Genomic DNA, 21,196 nt, shown 5'->3' on the forward strand with positions numbered 1-21,196 from the left:
CTCGATCCCAGAACCCTGAGATCATGACCTGAGCCGAAGGCAGAGGCTTAACCCACTGAGCCACCCAGGCACCCCAAGAAAATGTGTTTTTTTGAATAATAGTTCTTTATTTACCTATACATTATTCACCTTTACTTGGAATAAGTGGTGGATCAGACCATAAGTGAGCTTCTTAACTGACATAGATTATAAAGCGAGCAAACAAAAAAACAAAACCCAGAATATAAATCAGAAATCAGCTTATTTTTTCAGACATGTAATTGGTTACTGATATTGACTAGTCTTAAATTGCTATTCTATAATTGACATTCATGAAAATATTCTCAAATAAACTACATTATTTAATAGGTCATTAAACTTAACATTTTGCCTATTGAAAAACATAGAAAATGTACCTGAGAAAACCCACAATGAAATTTCAAAAGAAAAAAAAATTGTAAAAATGAACCTAAAAAGCAGTATAGATGTTCTTCTTAGGCCTACTTAAGTCAAGCAGTAACAAGATCGCTTAATTTATATGATGGAATAAAGGACAGTATTCTCCTTCCCTGTAGTTAAGAAGAGTCTAGAAATCTAGCTTTTAGATTAAAACGGGGGAAAACAAAGCCAGCTCTACTGAATGGAAACCCAGAAACGCGGCTCTAACCAGGCACAATGGAGAGGGATGAGTATCAGAAAAGCTTTTCAATCAACGTGAAGTATATCATTCAGGGATAACATTTCTACCTCTCCCTAAATAGTACATTTGTACTGGGGTGGGAAGAGAGAGAGAGGATATGAGTTATAAATTGTTTGCTTAATTGCCTTAGTTCCCCATTTCAGGAAGCAGATGAAATTAGAATTGAATACAATACTAAATACATGTATTGCCAAACTTTTTATGTATAGCCATCATCTTTCTTCCTCATAGAGACTCTGTAAGGCAGACATTCTTAGCACTTGTTTTACTGATGAGAGAACTGAACAAAAAAAATAGTACCTATTTCCCCAACGATCACTAGCTGATAAGAGGAAGAGCTGGGCTATCAACCCCAGTAGGTCTGATTTCAAAGGATGTGCTTCTTTCCTAAACACATTTCTCCTATAAAATAGCTTTCTCTGTGTTCTTTAGAATATTTATTTTACAATCCCTTAAAAATTTCACCATATTAATTAGTGCTGGGCTAGACTCATAGGAAAGAACATGAATGTAGAATAATTTATAATATTTTTTGCATGATTTTGGTTTTTAGACAAGCCTTCTAATCAGGATAAACTTGGAAACCTATTATGTGGAGATTGCTTTCAGAGCCGCAGTGCTATGAAATGCAATTATGTGTCAATGTTGAAACCAATGCTAGAGATAATGAAACTCACAAGAACTGTAAATGTTTCTTAGTATATAATCTATTTCCTTCTACCTAGATAATCAAAAATATATTCAATGCTTATGTCTGTCTTTTGTTTGTTTGTTTGTTTTTGTTGACATCAGGCCAAACAAAACTAATGACTCTCAAGCGTAATACGATACACATGATGACGACATTAAAAATCGATAAATGGTGGGATTCTTTCAGAGGACAATATGTCATCTCTGAAGCATTACCACCTAATTTAATTTTGAATGCAGAGCTTTAGAGACCGTTGTTTCAAAGGCTGATGAGGATGCTGGAATAAACAGAGACTGTGATGGCGGTGGGTTTTCTGAGATTCTGTAGTGTTGTTGGGAAGGCAAGGATGAGGTCAGACCCGGCCAAGTACTTGAACTCAGCAACTCTCTCAAGTGAGGATTTATTCACAGGTATACTCTACATTCTGGTCTATAGCTGCCATTCTCCAGTTATTTTATGAGAGTAACTCAGCTACCTAGGATTATTAGGATACCCAGAACAGTAGTTCATCCCCACTAAAAGTGCAAGAACAAGGAAATGGTCAATTGATTGAAAAAGATATTGGGATAATAAAGGCTCGAAGAAGAAAGACCTGTTATCACCCACATCTACCTCAGGAAGGGAAGTTAAATTGCCCTAAAGTTTTCATACAAAAGTAACTGGGAGGTCATTTTTTTAAGGATTTTATTTATTTATTTGACAGACAGAGAAAGAGAGAGAGAGAGAGGACACACACAAGCAGGGAGAGCAAGAGAGGGAGAAGCAGACTCTTTGCTGAGCAGAGAGCCTGATGCAGGACTCGATCCCAGGACCCCGAGATCATGACCTGAGCTGAAGGCAGACGCTTAATTGACCAAGCCACGCAGGTGCCCCTGGGTGGTCATTTCTTAAGAGCATATCACATATAAGACATTCTGTAAGCATCATGGGGTTTGAAGAAGTGAAATAAAGACCTGGACTGTGTTCCCCACAAATCATGCTGGGGGGTAGGGGGAAATGTGCCCTTGAATTAAGTCTTATAAAAGTAATCTATGGTTGCTTGAGGGATATCTGAGAGAAAAGATTGGCCAAAAAAAGAGGTGTGTGAGTGTGTGTGTGTGTGTGTGTGTGGTGGGTAGGTATTAGGGATAAGGGTGGCGGTGCACCAAACACCAAGACACACATAATTCATTTGGACAAGGCTGTACATTTTTTAAAAAATCTTTTGTTTCCTGCCAGATATTTTAGATGGCTTGTTGAGGCAAAGATTGAGAGCCTGATGCAGTACACTCAGTATGCCTTCAGAATGGAACATAGAATTTTTACTCTATGTCTTCATGCACTTTACACTGATAGAATTTCTTTTATTTTTTTAAGATTGTTATTTATTTATTTATTTGAGATACTGAGTGAGAGAGAACACACATTGGGGGTAAGGGCAGAGAGAGAGGGACAAGCGGACTCCTTACAGAACAGGAACACAGGGCTGGATTCAGGAACCCTGGGGTCATGACATGAGCCAAAGCCAGAAGCTTAACTGACTGAGCCACCCAGGTGCCCCTAAGCTGCTAGAATTTCAAGATGACATGAACAACTCTGAATCTGTTGTTATAGAAGCAATATTATTGGGGTGCCTAGGTGGCTCAGTGGGTTAAAGCCTCTGCCTTTAGCTCAGGTCGTGATCCCAGGGTCCTGGGATTGAGGCCTGCATCGGGCTCTCTGCTTGCAGAGAGCCTGCTTCCTCCTGTCTCTCTCTCTCTGCCTGCCCCTCAGCCTACTTGTGATCTCTGTCAGTCAAATAATAAATAATTAAAAAAAAAAGAAGCAATACTATTTAACCGGGGCAAAGGCATGCTGGGAAAACAAAAGGGCAAAGAATAAGAATTCTCTGAAAACTCTAATGACTGTTGGGAAATTCCTTTATAATGATAGCCGATATTTATAAAACACTTACTAAGAACCAGGCACTGTCCCTTTCATAACTGATTCATTTAATCTTCATGATAGTCCTTTGAAGTATGAAAACATTATTTCCATTTTACAAAAGGAAAAAAAGTAAGGCTTAGAGAATTTACGTAATAACAACTTGCCCAACATTATACTTAGAAAGAAATTAGTGCTGGAATTTGAATTCACATACCGTAACCACAACTTTTAGTCTTAATATTATAGTATGCTGTTTGTATGTCCCCAGGAGAAATATGGCAGCTGCTCAGGCAATCTGGCCAGTGAGGGCAGTTGAAGTTAGGCCAGAGAACCTCACTTTGGATCTTGATCCAACCATCTAATTATAATTTGTGGTTTGTAAGGGATATTGCGCCTTTTAATAGGTGTTTCCATTCCATTCTTCCCCTTCCCTTCTATAAATAAAGGTAAATCCCCTTTTCCAGCTATGTCTACCACTGTCCATTTTAGGGTTATCCCCAGTCCTGCCCCAGATCTGTCCTTTCTGTGATGTCGTGGGGGAGTATCTAGCATAGTACTGCTAAACCAAAGATTCCCAAGTCAGAAAAAGTAATATCAGCATCATCTGGAAACTAGTGAGAAATGCATATTCCCAGGCCCCACACAAACCTCCTGAGCAAGAAGCTCTGGCGCCCAGCAATCTGTGTTTGAACAAGCCCCTGCAGATGATGATTGTGAATGATGAAATCTGAAAATCCCTGTGCTGAACTATGTTATATTCTAGAACTTGTATTCCATACTTAGTTTGATTTCTTCCATTTCTCTTTTGAAAGCTAGACTTTGCTCATAAAAAGACAAAACTCTCCCAGTATAAGCTTCACAATTCAACTACTTTGAAACCTAGGACAGGAGAAGGATCCCTTTTTTTTTTTTTTTTTAACTCCTCATTGCTGCTATCATCAATTATTCAACATGTTTTTGTCTTCCCAAATGGTTGCCATTTTTATCTGCTGCTGATGGCACTGTATGAGTACTAGTTCTGCTGCCATTATAGTAGAGTAGAGCTTAGCAGATAAGCATCTAGGATCTATAACCAGACCAAGTCAATACAAACCACAGTTCTCCACTTAGTATCCATGTGACTGTAGCAAGCTATTTAAACTCACTTGCACTTAGTTATTCTACCTATGAAATAAGGACAGCAGTAGCTGCATGCTGCTACTATTATTAGCTTAAAATGAGAATCTAGAACAGTGACTGACATATGCTAACAATTCAATAACCATTGGCGATTTATTATTATTCCTACTTGACTGACTCACATTTATGGATTTATTTTTATGTGCCAGGTACCTTTGAAGTGCATCAGTTTTAGTCTCAACAGCAATCCTATAATGTGTAAGAGATGAATAGCGCCATTGTATAGATCCTAACACCCTTTAAATGCTTAGGTTATCCCAGGCAATCTTCTAGATGATTTACTTAAAAGAACACATGGGTTCTGCTAATAGCCCCATTTTGCAGACAAGGAATGAAGCATGGTTAGTTAAATAACTGCTTGAAATCACTCAAGTAATAGATAACAGAAATGAACTTCAAAGCCAAGCAGCCTAGCCTTAGACTCTTGATCATTACATGGCTCTGCCCTTTTTCTAGGCAAGGAATCAGAAGCCTAGAGAAGTTAACTAACTTTCCAGTCACACAGTTATTGAGTGATGAAACAATGGTCTTATAAAAATTTCTGTACCATATTTATGTCACTTCCCCCACCTCGACCACCATTAGTGACTTTGGTGCCTTGCTCATCTGAAAGCCAGCATCTCACCAAAATTTACATGGATCCTGATCACTTTCTGTCTCCCTGGGCTCCTAGACCTCTCTCCCCTTAATTCTAGTAAGCTTTGTGATTACTTCATCTTAAAGGCTTCATCATTGTTTACCCTCTACAATCCCTCCAAGTTGCATCGTCTCCAGGATGCCACGAAATTACAGACTCTGCTCCTCCCCTCCTTGTTTAATCTGTATTTACTCACACCCTCCTCACACCTTCCTTGTTCATAATCTCACTCTCAGTGGCCTACTTCTCTTACTCGGGGTACCAGGTACCACCATGTCCAGGCATTTTAAATACTGACCTAGTCTCTAATATAGAATGAAATTCCTTCCATTTTTGAACGTTTGCTGATCCATTTCCTCTTTTTGGAACTTCTTCCTTATTTTTTCTTTTTTTTAACGTTCATCTTCCAAGACCCAACGTGAAAGTATCCCTGTGACGGGCTTGCTTCTTGGTCATCCCAGCTGGAATGGGATGGAATCCCTTCTCTGGCTTTTCATTTCATTTCATAACAGAAGTTATGACCTTTGGCTTAAGTTGTCTCCTGGTACTTGTCTCTGCCTTCCTTTCTCCTGCTATACCCAGGACCATCTTTATTTTTCTCCTGAGTGCCTAATAGCATCATACCAGTGAAAGAGCCCTGATTTTCATGTCTGAGAGCCCTAGATTCCAGTCTCCACTTTACTTCTTGCTTTTGTCTTGCACAATCATTGTCTCCAGTTTCCTATTTGTACACTGAGATGACTGTGTGGCTCAGAGAGTAGTTGTGAGGATTACATGAATTAATGTAGGTGGAGTGTGTATAGTAAGCGCTTGGTAAGTTTTAGCTCCCTTTTCCTCCTCAGCACCATACACTACTCTAAATATAGTCTCACAAAGAGTTGGAGTGTGAATGCATAAATGAATGTTGAATGAAGTGGCTGCTTTAATTTTGGCTGTGTGTAGCACAGCAAGAGAAAGTGTGAAGGCTTCCCATACTGGGCAAGAATTGGATAATCAGAATTTTAATTATCTGGGTATTGAGTTGGATAACAATGATATGAAATTTTAAAAAGAAGATGAGGTTCTGAAAAGTCTGAGGGATTTCATTTTTAAATAGAAAAAAAGCCAATACGTTTTTATGATCCAATAGCAACTAATAATGAAAAAAGAGATAATTAAAAGAATTTAAGAACTTAAAAGTAGGAAGCATTTAGATATGTCACAAGATTATATAATTAGAAACACCATCCAGAGCAAGAGTGGAAAATGAACTTTGAAACGGATCTATTGGTGTTTTCTTTCAGCAGTAGTAGGGTGAGTTCAAATAGCTCTGTGAGGACTATTATTTAAATTTAAAGTTAGAATCCTGAAATGTATTACTAACTGCATTTGTGCATAATCAGATGAAAACCCTAGTAGTAAACCCCACTGGCTTTGGAGTTAGATTTGAACCAAGGTTCTTCTACTTGGAACTGAAGAACAATTTGTGCAAGTGTTTTCACTTATCTCAGGCTTAGTTTCTTCATCTATGAAACAGATGTATGAATCATATCCATCTCACTGGGTTGTGAAGTGGTTGTGGATTTTATGGCATGTGAGCTGTTAGCATGGGGTCTAGCAAGTTGAAGAAGCACTTACTAGATTGAGGTCTAACTCTAGTGGGCGCTCAATGAACAGTTTATAATTGATTCAGTTCTACTGGTGGGTGATTTTGTCGCCCAAGGGACCTTTCGCAATTTTTGTGTATGTTTTTGGTTGTTACAACTTGGGGGCAAATGCTACTGGCTTCTAACACGGAAAAGCCTCTAGGTGTACAATGCCCAGGACAACAACCCACAACCAAGAATTAGCCATCCTGAAATAAAGTTGAGTAGAGGTTGAGAAGCCTGGAGCTGCAGAATGAGTAAAATTCATCTCCCTCTGGCAGATGCACTATTTAAAACCCTTCAGAGAAAGTGATGGTTGAAAGTTATATTCATAGAAAATAAATGTCATGCATCATACTTTAAGAAATTATCATAAAAGAAGACACACGTATTAGATAAAACTAGATATAAACCTTATGGTTTTTTTTTTTCTCAAATCTGAGCGTGCAAAATTATCACCTGGGTTTCTTATTAAAACACAGATTTTCAGACTTCAATCCCGCACAGTCTGATTTGGACCTCTGGTGTGAAAAATCTGCATTGTTAATAAGCTCTCCAGGGAATTCTGATGCAGCTGGTTCATGGACAACAGTTTATAGGGATTCTTCTGAAGGGCTAAATGGGGCAGGCGCATACCTCATATAAACACTTTCAAAAATCCTGTAGCATTATGTAGCTCTGGTTCTCATTATGCTTAAAGCCTGAAGCAGAGTCAGTGTCTTTTCTTATCAAGGGTCCCATTAGCCACATGGGATTCATCGACAGAAAATGCAGTCAGCACGAGTTTGGCAGTACCCAGGCAGCCTACCCATTCGACCAAAACTCCAATGTCATTTGCCCTTCCTGCTTTCATCCTCTCTGTTACACAGGTAACACTGCACTCGCAGAACAGTAGAAACATACGTTCATCTCACCAGCTTTGGGAACGTGCACCATTCACCACTAGGTCCAGGAAACATGCCCCATACACTTTCTCCTATTAAAGGAGACCTCCAAAATGTCCTGGGGTTTGCGTATAAGAACATTCAGATTGCATTTTTAAGAGAGGTGAAAATTCTTTCGACGTAGAAGTAATGATTCATAAAAATGCATTTTAAGTCAATTTTTATAACAATCTTGTGTTCTTATTTATAAAGACAGGTTATGGAACTTTGCCTTTCTTTTTCTGAAAAAAAGTGAACGTCACTGGGTGTGTGGCTTCGTAATGGGAGTAATCATTTTTAGAAATTGGAAGTTTCTATTTTGCGACACATTTAGGAAATAGGTTATTCTTTGACTCAAGCCTAAAGATACCTATTCAGCAAACAGCACAGAGGCAGAATGGAACAGGATATTTATCTCCTGAGCGTCGACCTCAGTGGTGAGAAGCCACTGAGGACAGGCGGATATTAGGTTACATCAAATAAACAAAAGTATTTTAGCTGGTCTGTGATTCATAGAAAAACAGCTGATCCCCTTAGCCCTTCACAGTCATTTCTCAGATTTCTGTAGCTGATTAATAATGATCAAGACCCCCGGGGCACCTGGGTGGCTCAATGGGTTAAAGCCTCTGCCTTCGGCTCAGGTCATGGTCTTAGGGTCCTGGGATAGAACCCAGCATTAGGCTCTCTGTTCAGCAGGGAGCCTGCTTTTCCCTCTCTCTCTGCCTGCCTCTCTGCCTACTTGTGATCTCTGTCTGTCAAATAAATAAATAAAATCTTAAAAAAAAAATAACAATCAAGGCCCCTTTCAGAAACTTCAGTCTTTAACTCTTACGCTTAAATGGACCCGCTGGAAGAATCGGAGCTTCTGTGAGGCAACAATCTTCACTGAATTCAAGGCTCAATGTTCAGCTGGAGAAAACATGCAGAGGACACACAGCTTAGCTCATTAGAGATAGTGTGTCCCCAAACTTCTCCACAAGAGGGTATTTCTAAAGTTCCTAAACTTCCCTAAAGGGAATATTTTCCTTACTTAGTATGAACATTATGGAAGATTTTTTTAAGAACAAAGTGGAATTTTTGCTTACAGGTGGAGGAAGGTATGAGCACTGTATTTTCAGCAATTCTTTTCTGAATTGTTGTGTGTATGTGTGCAGCTAGAGGTGTGCCTCAGACAGTACCCCCACTCACATACACAAAAAGGAAATAAAAAAATATATATTAAGTAATAGTTATTTTCATTACCAATACTTGTGCTGTCGGATCTGATCATGAGATTTCTTGGGGCATTTAAAATATAATTGCATTCATTAGATTTTTATGTACATGCAGCTTCTAGGGAAGTCGCAAACAGTTGTATAATGTGAAATATAACTCCATTCAGGCGTTTGTTATTTTTTTTTTGACAACTTTTCAGTGAGTATCTTCTATGTGTCAGGCACTGCGCTGTATTGGGGATATAACAGTAGACTTGAAAAACAAGGTCTCTCCCCAAAGCAGCTTACGTTGTAGACTGAGATATCAACCCAAACCATCAACAATGATTTGATAAATATTTGCAATTTTTTTTTGTTTGTTTGTTTAAGATTTTATTTATTTATTTGTCAGAGAGAGACACAGAACTCAAGCCAGGAGGAATGGCAGGGAGAGGGAGAAGCAGGCTCCCTGGACTGAATCCCAGGACCCTGAGATCATGACCTGAGCAGAAGGCAGAGTCTTAACTGACTGAGCCACCCAGGTGTCCTAATATTTGCAATTTGTAATTAGATCTATGAAGAAAATAAATATAAGTACATAATACTGGATTTATTGAATCTTTTATTTCTTGTGCTTCAATAATGTAACATTTCAAGATAGTCCAAGTATCTATTTGTAGTAGCTAACTCATCAAGTACAGAACATATTTCTTTCAGGAAAAAAAAAACAAAACAAAAAACAAAACCTATCTTAAAATTGCCTTTAACTTGACCTGAGAAATTTAGAGCCATTAACTCCTGCTCTTTTTCAGGGTTTTTGGAGCTGCCATACTTCTTACATCTACTCTGAATATGCTAATCCCATCAGCAGCCAGAGTGCATTATGGGTGTGTCATCTTTGTCCGGATACTGCAGGGGCTTGTTGAGGTATGGAACCCCAGGAGGGCGCCATCTTAAGATTGGCGTGTTAATCAGAACCAGCAGATTATCTTGGACTTGATCTACAAATAAACATTTTATAAGGTTGTGTCTACATACTATGCTTCAAAAATTGGAAAATTTAGACATACAGGTATTTTGTGTTTAATTAATGCTAAAGTACAACTGTGACTGCTTGCCTCCCCTTCTCTAGAATTAAGTGGTATTAAAGAAATGTTTAGTGACTATTTGACTGGCGGGGGGGGGGGGCGAAGAAGAACAGGCACTTTGGTTAATGTGCTGTAAGGAAAATTTTTGAGTCTGTCCTTTGCTGGTGATAACCCTGAATTAATACTTTTTGGGAGATTTATACCAAATCCTTGTTGGACTTGAATCATGATTTGAGTTTTCACTAAAATATTTCATTGACTATATTCTTTGGGAATGTAACTCTAATGATTGACTTTTAAGAACTTCAGATTGGCCTACCTATTGCCCTTCTCTTCTCCTGAAATACAGTGAGAGTAGATAAATCAGATAAAGTGTTAAGCACTGAAAACATTCTCCTTTCTCTCCAAAAAGAAAGAGAAGATTGGTAGGATAAAAATGTATAAAATGAATAATTATTTTAAAAGTCTTATGTTCTAGACACTACTTTTGGGAAGTGTGAGCTTCAAGGATCTAGCTTTAGCTTCCTCTGTATGGATTCCTTATATTTGGGAATCACTGTGTTTAAAGCCTCACAAAAAGACCTCCCACATTTCTCAAACTATTCAGAGTTCCAGATGAATGGAGTAATAAAGGGTTTTTTCTTTTGCCTTCATCAGAAGGGAACTGAGGTAGAAGGAAGACTCAAAGGGTGCGGAGAATTTGGACAGGTCACTAAAAAGAAGCCATGTCTTACCCGATGTGGGCTGAAAGTTTTTAAAGTGGAATTTCAGGGAATTAGCAAAGATCTATGAGTAGCAGTTTTTCCTAATGCCTTGGGCCCATTCTGAGGAGACAACGTCAGAGAAGGGAATGTGCTTATTTTCCAGTGACCCTTTAATGGTGATATACATCTTCCCCATCACAGGGTGTCACCTACCCAGCATGTCATGGGATATGGAGTAAATGGGCTCCTCCTCTAGAGAGGAGTAGATTGGCAACCACTTCCTTTTGCGGTGAGTCCTGCATGCAGACAGTTATGGTGGGTAAAAGTACAGGAACAACTTGGATAAGACTTGAAAGGGGATAAAGCTCACCTCTAAAATCATTTGGAGGGTGTGTGTGTGTGTGTGTGTGTGTATGTATATGAGGAAAGGTTTTTGACCACCATTTCAATTTCTTTAATTCTTATTGGTCTCCTTAAATCCTCTGTTTCCTCTGTGTTTTGTGTCTTTCTAGTTCATCCATTTTATCTAAGTTTTCAAATATATTCATGAATAATTTTTGTAATAGTCTTTTTAAATTTATTTTTTTATTATAGTGTTAGTATTTCTAGATATCTTTTGTGTCTTGGGATAAGTAGGTCACATCTGCTTATGTGGTCCTGTGTCACTGGCTATATATATAGATACATATATGTATTTGGAGATAGAGAGGTATGAGTGTACATGCACCTGAGCATGCAAGAGTGTTTGTGAGAGCCTACCAAGAGACATGAGATGAAGTCAAGAATTTCTATTTCTTTCACTTACCTATCTCCCATTCTTCCTTTTATTTTAGGTTCATATGCTGGAGCTGTAATTGCAATGCCTTTAGCTGGCATTCTTGTGCAGTATACTGGTTGGTCTTCAGTATTCTATGTCTATGGTATGTTGCATACTACACAGTAAAGTTGAAAGACATGGGTGTAAACTAAAATGGTGAGGTAGATCACTGAATATACTTCTGCATTCACTCACATTTTTTTTTCCATTAAGAATCCTTTCCTTATATTTTGAGAAGATTAAGGAAAATGTTCTATCATTATGAGTCTCCCTACCTTGTTATTTATTGTTTTAAAAATACAAGTACATCATTGGTGGAAACTTTATGATATATTTCATGTATTGTCCTTGATTATGGAAAAAAATAAATTAGTTCTTGATTCAAAGCCAGTTAAGAGGAAAGAGCTAGGCAGAACATACTTCTCTTTCTTTGCTACTGTTTTCTCTGTGGACCCTGCCTCCTCAAAACTGAGCAGGGATGGGAAGCTGGCAGGGGATAGCAGTGCTAAGGCAACAGTTCTCTTTTGTGACAAATTATTAACAGTCACCTGCGGCAACCTCACATTTTAGTCCTTGTTACTCCAGGATGAAATGAGATGAAGCCCTCAAACGGAAATAAAAAAGGACAAGAAGTCCTAAGTCTAAAGTCCCTTTCTGTTCACTTTCTAACTAGAACCAGAAAGCTTACCACTTGAGAGTACCCCTAGAGTCTCTCTCTAGGAGACTTTTTTTTTTTTTTTTTTTTTTGGCCATGAGAAAAAAGAAATATAAGAGAGCTAGATTCCAACTGATGTCACTGATTTTTTTTTTAAGATTTTATTTATTTATTTGTCAGAGAGAGAGAGAGAGAGAGAAAGCACAAGCAGGCAGAGTGGGAGGCAGGCTCCCCATTGAGCAAGGAGCCCAATGAGGGAGTCGATCCCAGGACCCTGGGATCATGACCTGAGCCGAAAGCAGAGGCTTAAACAACTGAGCCACCCAGGCATCCCATGATGTCATTGATTAATACCATCTTTGGACATGGGCAGGAGAATGTGAAATATTAATGACATCATGAGGTAGAACTGAACAGTATATGGCTGCTTTCAAATTTGGCATGATCCACTCCCATTTCAAAATGTTCTCATCAGAGCAAATTCTTATGTTTGCAGAATATTATTAAATATGCTTTATAGCAAGAGCTCTTTTTCTGGTTCAAAAGCCATAGATAGGTTTTAGATTCATGAACATCCTAAAGGATAAGCCACGCATGCATTTGTACATTTTTTTCCTGGGGAGATGTTTTTCTTAGATTTTAATCCACATCTTTCATTAGATTTTAGAGTCCATAATTCAAAGAAGTTGAAAGCAAATGTGTATAGGGTATATAATACAAGTTGGGATGCCCGGATATTAAATCGTCTGATTTGTCCCTTAATTGAATCCATTACTTGATTGAAAATATGATGTGACTTTAAAGTAAGGATATTAATTTCCAGGGGTGCCTGGGTGGCTCAGTCGGTTAAGCATCCCACTCTTCGTTTTGGCTCATGTCACTATCTCAAGGTCATGAGGTCAGCAGCCTCAGGCTCCCTGCTCAGGGCGGATTCTGCTTCCCCCACCCTCCTTCTGCCCCTTCCCCTGCTCATGCGCCTGGCATGTGCACATGCTCTCTCTCTCTTTCTCAAAATAAATAAATCTTTTTTTAAAAAAAAAGAATATTAATTTACACAAAGCACTCATGAAAATCAATCTCATTATGTCAAGTTGTATCTTATTTAATAGCTATCATTGAATGATACAAAGTTTAAATATTAGATAATCTGAAAACACCACAGCCCCATAGTACTTGCTTAGTTACTGTGTATAGCAAAAATGAGGTCTTTGAGCCACGTGTTCAATATTAATATTTCAAAAATAAATAAGATAAGATCTGTATAGTGGCTTATGTTAAAAGAGGATAATGCATATATAGCCATTAGCTGAATGTCCGGCACTTCAGATTCGTTCAGTTGGCGGTGATGATAATTACTACTGGATTACAAGAGCTTTCATTTATTGAGTGCTTATTTTGTGCCATTCACCATGCTAGTTGCTTCATACATTATCTCCTTTAACTATACTTTGCCACAATCTCATAGAAAAGAAATTGTCTCGTTTTAGAGTGGAGGTGTACGGAGAGTCAGTCATTGATTGGAGCACGTCACTAGTAAGTGACACAGCCAGGATTTGAATCCGGGAGAGCCATATTCCATAACCACTATACTATACCAAATTTTCACATACCATCGAACTCCCATTTGTGTTTGCTGTCATGTTTGGTAACGAAAAGGAGCATGACCTGTGAAAATCTGTGGTATTAAGAAATAATTCTGAGAGATTGAACAAGCAAGAAAAAAGTATTATAGAGATCAGGAGCGTTTAGACTGTTACCCAAGGGACAAAGAACAGTAGAAGCCAAAAATGATACGACTAGCCTCTGGGAAACTAGAATGAATCACTTGAAATTCTTTCTTTTATTAATACTTTAGATTTACATTTCACAATAAGGGCATGTTTTAATAGAGTGCTAAATAAAGAAAGGGATGCAAAAAAATTGTAAACAGTCTTTTGTGTTAGAATTTATAGCTTTCATTTGCCCAGAGCGATCAATAGGTAATATTATGTACTGAAAATAATAATGGTACATCGTCACATAAAGTGTTAAATGTTACTACATTAATTACAGAAGACCCCCACCCCCTGCCTTTTTTATGAATGGTAGCAACCCAAGCTAAAATAATGTAGATTTTATTTAATAATCTCTTTACTAGATCTGGAAGTGCTAACAAGAAAGGGAAATGAGTACTTCTGTTTTTGTGGAAATACAGACCACTCTCATACAGCCAAGGAGGGCAAATAAGAAAACAATCCCCCCTTATAAAATTCTTTGAAGACAGGAATTCTGTCTTATTCACCATGTTTCTCTCACTTAGCAGAGTGCCTGCAATAGTAAAGGCAGTAAATGTTTGTTGGATGTATGAACATATCCCAAACCACACCATTCAATAATTATCCAATGCTGTGTCTCAGCCTTATTGGAGACAAAGAGATAAAACTACAGGACCAGCCTTCAGGAAGCTTGGAGTTTAGTGGCATCAACACGAGAAGAACTGAATTGGAGAAGCATAAACTCCAATTCCCATCCTAGAGAATGGGTTTATCAAGAGATCCCTACAGTTTTATTCCAGCAAATGACAGTTAAATGGGGGGTATTTATGACAGACTTTTGATTTTCTTCTTTTGACCCCTTCCTTGCAGGAAGCTTTGGAATGGTCTGGTACATGTTTTGGCTTTTGGTGTCTTATGAGAGTCCTGCAAAGCATCCTACTATTACAGATGAAGAACGTAGGTACATTGAAGAAAGCATTGGAGAGAGTGCAAATCTTTTAGGTGCAATGGAAGTAAGGACTTTATTATGGTGTACATTCCTGTTTTTATTCTTCATCTCACCTCCCTTTGACCAACCAAACCACTTTCTGAGTCCCTATTCAACAAAACCAATTTGGTGTTAATCATGATTGTTTTCTTTCTTCCATCCATACTTTCTGACTTAGGAATAATTGTTACTTCCCCCATCTATAATTCTTTTTTTTTTAATCTTTCTGAATGATTTTCAAGTTTCCCCTGGACTATGGCAATGACTATAAACCTAAATAAGCTTTTATAGATGTTCAAATGGTTCATAATTTAACCAAGTTCAACAAATATTTGTTAATTTCAGATCGTAGGAAATGCCAGATCACCTAACACAATCATGAAAAGGGCTATTTTTTGTGTATTGAATTGTCATAGGTTTTACACGTGTGTATTTACGTTACAAGTGGTTAAAGAAATCCAGAATCATTAGAAAATCAGTAAGAGCTGACATAAAAATATTTTTAATGTAATATAATCTTGTTATTGATAAAGTCTTATTTTCAGGATTTTTTATGAAGATAAAGTGTCATAAAAAATATAACATGGACCCCCTTTCTGATTCTAATTTGATTTCTTGCATGGGCTCTGTGGAGAGAGAAAATACAGCTCTGCATCAATAATGCAAATCTTTTAGTCTGTGTGACATTAATATATCATACATATTAATTAATAAATAGCTATTTGATACTATTAAAAATCGGGAAGCAAAACTAATTGAACTAAGCTCAGAAATTCAGCACCTCAACAGTAACTCAATTTCCTTATGCTGAGAGCTGGAAGGTAGAGAACCAGTGTCTCCTATAAGTTATGCTTCTTTTTCTTTTGAAGGCTCCTCTCCTCTTTCTAATTAAGTTTTAGTCTAGCTGTAATTCTCTACTTTGTTATTAGAGAAGGTCTGTCTTTGACAGACTAGGTAAAAAACATCTTTTTTACCAGCCTAGGTAAAAAGGTCTATCTCTCACCCACTATTGTTGAAGCCTTTAATGAATAAGAAAAATCCCATATTGGATATCATTCAGAAGTGAAACTTCAGTACTTAAAAACAAATTCTTGCACTCTGAACTGGCATAGAACTTCCTCCTGCCTGTTTCCATCTATAAATGGATGAATGGTCCATTTATATAATATTTTCCAAACATAATATTTTTTCCAAACATAATATTCCACTTCTTACTGAAGTTTGATACTTTCTTATAGCTTCAAATCAAAATTAAAAATGAGATTATATTTTGGTCATTGTACTTACAGTTATTTTGAAATTTTTATTGTGAAAATTTCCATATACAGCAAAACAGAGAGAATAGTAACAGAAGCATTCATGTATCCACTGCAGACATGCAAGTGTTATCAACACTTCGCCTTATTTATTTCACTTTTCTTATTGCTGAATGATTTCAAAGGAAATGAGATCTCCTAACATTTTAGCACAAATACTTCACATGCATCTCTAGGAAACTAAAAGTACTTTTTCACAGTCTAAGAACTATTATTATTTCTAAACAATGAAGAATAATTCCCTAACATTACCTAATACCTAGATCATATTCCGATTTCTAATACCCAGTCCAAATTCAAATATCTAGTCTATTATCATATGTCCTTTGTGGCTATTTCTTTAGAGTCTGCATCTAATTAAGAAGTGCACATTGCAGCTGACTGTAATGCCTTTTAAATATTTTTTCTTAAAAAAATTAAATTTAACCTGTATACAGAAAAACACACCAATCATAAGTGAACAATTTACTTAATTTTTGTAAGCCATACACACATGTGAAGCCGGGTCAGTAAGTAGACTGTTAACAGGATACTATAAACCCTCCTATGACCCCGAATAATTTTTTAAGATATAAAATTAGATGCTTCTATCTCACATTTGACGAAGTGTTTTACAACCTGAAGAATAAATTTCTTAGTAGAGATGATCCAGATATGAATAATAGAAACACTTTCCCAGCAGCAAAAAGTTATTTACTTTTAATAATATTCTGAAGTTACTTCTTACACTAACATAATACCACAATGCTGACATCCCTGTATTGAACAATTTTCATTTTCTGTGAAATAAGTATATTTATCTGGCATTATCTTTCCAGAGTATATAGGGTTTAAACAATGCACATTTTCAACCCAGCTATGATATTGTCACTGGATATTTTCATTCAAAGCCACAGTACTCATTATATGTTATTAGGAGATGCTTTTGGTCTGGTTTGGTTTTTCTCTTTTGTCATGTGTATTTGTGATTGTGACGATATAGTTTCTTACTATATTACAGTTAAAGTGACCTTGAAAGGCTTCATTAGATTAGTTAGAGTCACAGCCAATACTAGCAGTTACGAGGCTCTCCATCCAGGAATAATTACCAAATCTGTGTAAAAAGTGTTTGTCTCCCCTTTTACTAATTTGGCCAGGTTAATGATCCCAAGCTAGCATTAAATGGAGTTTTTTCAGGCTACTCTGACTTCACCCAACAGTATTTTGACATTCAAAATAAAGTCACTGAGGAAGTGAGAATGTGAGAGACACTTTTGGGTCTAAAAATGTTATACCCAAGACCAAGTCTTAGGGGAAGATACTTGCTTCATGTTTGGGCATATATAGAATCTTTGAGTACACTAGATATAATTTCTAAATGGGTATCATAAGCAAAGCCAATCCCATGTAGGTGGCTAATTTTGAATGTTTTGAATTTCATAAATAACTAGTTATGATGTGTCCATGGTAGCCACATACTTCAACCCAGCTGTGTACCATGTGAGTTTTATAGAACCATGCCCTTCAGTATTATAGAATTTATATTGACATTCATTGTCTATCAAGAGAATTTATAGGGGTGCCTGGGTGGCTCAGTGGGTTAAAGCCTCTGTCTTTGGCTCAGGTCATGATCTCAGGGTCCGGGGATCGAGCCCCGCATTGGGGGGGGTCTCTGCTCAGCAAGGAGCCTGCTTCCTCCTCTCTCTCTGTCTGCCTCTCTGTCTACTTGTGATCTCTATCTGTCAAATAAATAAATAAAATCTTTAAAAAATACATATTAAAGAGAATTTATAATAGTGGTATTATTAACTTTACATAGGGTTGAGAATATTGCACTTCTAATTTTTCTTATTTTTCTCCTCCTAACTATATTGAATTCTCAATGTTTTAGATAAAATATTTTGGATACCAATAAGGTCACTGATAGGGCAAGGATCTTTAGCTGAGGTGTGATTTATCACTGCCAGAAAAAAAAAAAATCTTGGAAACTAGGATCTGTGCTTTAGGAATTGTTTTCTATAAACATAGGATCTTATACATTCCTCAAATGGGATCAATTTAATCAGAAGAGGCTAATATCTTTTTTTCTTCCAATAATTATTCATGCAGCTAAGGTTAACTAGATTGCTGCAATTAACTCCATTACCTCCTACTCATGCCTCAACACATACATCCTGGAAATGCAAAGCACCTATTATTCCCATTTAAGTCAGAAAATATTTAAAATGGTCAGAATGGCTCTCGTTTTTGGGATTTCAGAAATTCAAGACCCCATGGAGGAAATTTTTTACATCTATGCCTGTCTATGCAATAATTGTTGCCAACTTCTGCAGAAGCTGGACATTTTACTTACTGCTGATTAGTCAGCCAGCATACTTTGAGGAAGTCTTTGGATTTGAAATCAGCAAGGTATGTGAAGATTATCCTTGTTTAACCAGTGCATTATTTTTGTGCTCAATTGAATATTAAGTTCCTTTGTCAATATTTTATCTTCTAAATTTTAGGAGTTACTCATTTATTTGTTTATCCACTTAACAAATAATTTCTGGGAAGTAAAGTCTAAGTGAGGTGTTGGAGTGTCTGCGGTACTCAGCTGTCTGCTAGAAATCGCTCTTTTCAATGGAAACACAGGCAAAATCAACCCAGTCTGTCCTCATGGAACTTACAGTTCAGTTAAGGTGGACAGCGCTGTAGCCTTTCCCCTCTAAAGAAACATAACTTCCTTTAAGTCTCAGGTCAGAGACAATGTAACAGTGAACAAAAAAAAATTTTATTGAAATGGAATTGTGTTTAAATAATTACCAATCTCTTCTTCAATGTTTCAAAAATTGGGTTATCTTGTCTGTGTGAAAGCTTTTTATTTTGAGGTAGTCCTGATTGATAGATGGATAAGGAGGATGTAATACACATGGACACACACACACACAGACATTCTGGAATATCACACAGCCATAAAAAGGATGAGACTGTGCCATTTGCAACAACATAATGGACCTAGATGGTATTATACTAGTTTAAATAAATCAGGTTTTGAGAAAAATACCATACAATTTCACTCATAGGTGGAATCTAAAACCAAACAAAACCCAAATGAATAAACAAATGAAAAGCAGAATAAGATCTGTAAATACGGAGAACAAATGGATGGTTACCAGAAGGATAGATAGGAAATGAGGGATGGGCAAAACGGGTGAAGGGGAACGTGAGATGTAGGGTTCCAGTTATAGAATGAATAAGTCATGGGACCAAACAGCACAACATAGGGAATATAGCTAATGAAATTGTAATAATGTTGTATGCTGATGGATGTTAGCTACACTTGTGGTGAGCATGGTATAACATATAAACTTGTCAAATTACTTTGTCCTGCACCTGAAACTAATATAACATTGTGTGTTAGCTATACTCGAGTAAAAATTTTTTTTTTAATTTCCTATAAACTTAAAAAAAGCTGTCTTGCTAAAAGATTTGAGAAAGCAAAAAAAAAAAATCTGAAAACATTCTTATGTGTCATTTATTCAACTTATTCACTTAACAGGCATTTGTTGAATAGGATGTGTGTGAAGATTTGTGTTAGGTTCAGAAATAAAATCATTGTTCCCATGCTCAGGAGTTCACGGCTTGGTGGTATACACGAAAGTAATTAGTTACCAGTTACAGCACAGTATGCTAAATCTTAGAGACATTTGTTCATAGCTGTGAAAATATAATCATTCTGGGATTTTCTAGAAGGACAAAATGAACATAAAAATAACGACTTTATATTTATAGAAGTGTTTGAAATTCACAAGATCCTTTCATATTCATGAACAACCTTATTTGGTTGACCAGCTGGATAACTCTCATCATTTCTGTTGATGGGGAAACAAACTAGGGAGGGTATTGTGTTGCCTAAGGCCACGCTGGTAATATATGCCCAAATCAAGCTTAAGCCCCGATTCTTTAATTTATGTTTCAGTTCCCTTTACTATGTTATTCAAATTCAGGTGGACCCTATCTTCATTTAAGCACTTAGCAAGTATTTGTTAAATACCATCCCTGCCAAGCCCTTTGCGGAGTCCTGAATACACTTGTGTGTGCTGCCCATGGACTGGCCATTTCTCTTCATGTCATTACATACATCCAGCTGGGCTCCCTATTCATATTATGTCTCTACTTGAAAGACTATCTGAGGCCTGGAATTGAAGAAAACCTGAGTTTAGGGAGAAGCTATTCTAAGAGCTCTTTTGTAATCCCTGTTTCTAAGGAAACTGTTTCCTCCATTCCTGAGAAGAATGGCTGCTTTAGATAGGCCTCTTCTCTCTAGAGCTGATCAAACATTGCAGGGTAGCCTTTGGAAGCTCTGAGAGGTGTTAACACTTCTCAACAAAGGCGGCTGGAGGTGTGAGTCCATTTTCATAATCTAGGACAAATATGACACTGAGAGGCTATTAATAAAGTCAGGTCTCATGGGGGAGAAGTGTAAGAGCCAACTGATGTTAATGAAACCGTGTGGTCATTCTGGGCCTGTAGCTCCACTTAATTGAAAGTGCTTGAGTAAAAGCAATGATATTTTGCAAAGCTAAATAGAATAACCAGATGAGTTGATCTGATTCACTTGTTATATTTTTAACTAAAATTCAGATAAGTTCTACACACACAGATTGAAGATTTTGATTATACTCTTAAAAAAAAAAAAAGTCACTGACTTACTTGAAAAATGTATAAAGGAGGTAGTAATGGAAATAGAAAACAGGCTTTAGATCCAGGCTGGCATGGCTCCGGATCCAAGCTCTGCAATAAACTACTGATACATAACCTGGGGCTGGTTTTTGAATGATTGCCAGCTTTGATTTTCTTTTTCATAAATAATGGTATTAATATCCTCCTTCAGAATCACGGCAAAATGTAAGCAAACTAAAATATTTAAATGGAGGATAGTTCTCTCCAACCTTAGTTAAATTGAGTAAACTAAACTAAACTAAACTAAAACACAAGTGCAATAGCTCAATCTTCATTTCAAGTAGACTGACCCAGTTAAAGCAGAAATATGCATAGATGTGTATATATATTATATTTTTAAG

General features: G+C 37.1%; 1 protein-coding gene across 1 annotated transcript in view; it reads left to right on the plus strand.

Moving 5' to 3' along the window:
• The window catches only part of SLC17A6 (solute carrier family 17 member 6), a 39,790-nt gene that overhangs the window by 13,134 nt on the left and 5,460 nt on the right, over positions 1–21,196 (plus strand). Inside the window, exons 4-8 of the mRNA XM_032881219.1 lie at positions 9,645–9,759; positions 10,826–10,913; positions 11,458–11,544; positions 14,721–14,863; positions 18,393–18,542. Coding sequence (XP_032737110.1) covers positions 9,645–9,759; positions 10,826–10,913; positions 11,458–11,544; positions 14,721–14,863; positions 18,393–18,542 — 583 coding nt within the window. The remainder of the gene's footprint in view (positions 1–9,644; positions 9,760–10,825; positions 10,914–11,457; positions 11,545–14,720; positions 14,864–18,392; positions 18,543–21,196) is intronic.

Source organism: Lontra canadensis, unplaced genomic scaffold (assembly GCF_010015895.1).
Source record: "Lontra canadensis isolate GAN:19392208 unplaced genomic scaffold, GSC_riverotter_1.0 scaffold74, whole genome shotgun sequence".
In the NCBI taxonomy this organism is placed as follows: Eukaryota; Metazoa; Chordata; class Mammalia; order Carnivora; family Mustelidae; genus Lontra; species Lontra canadensis.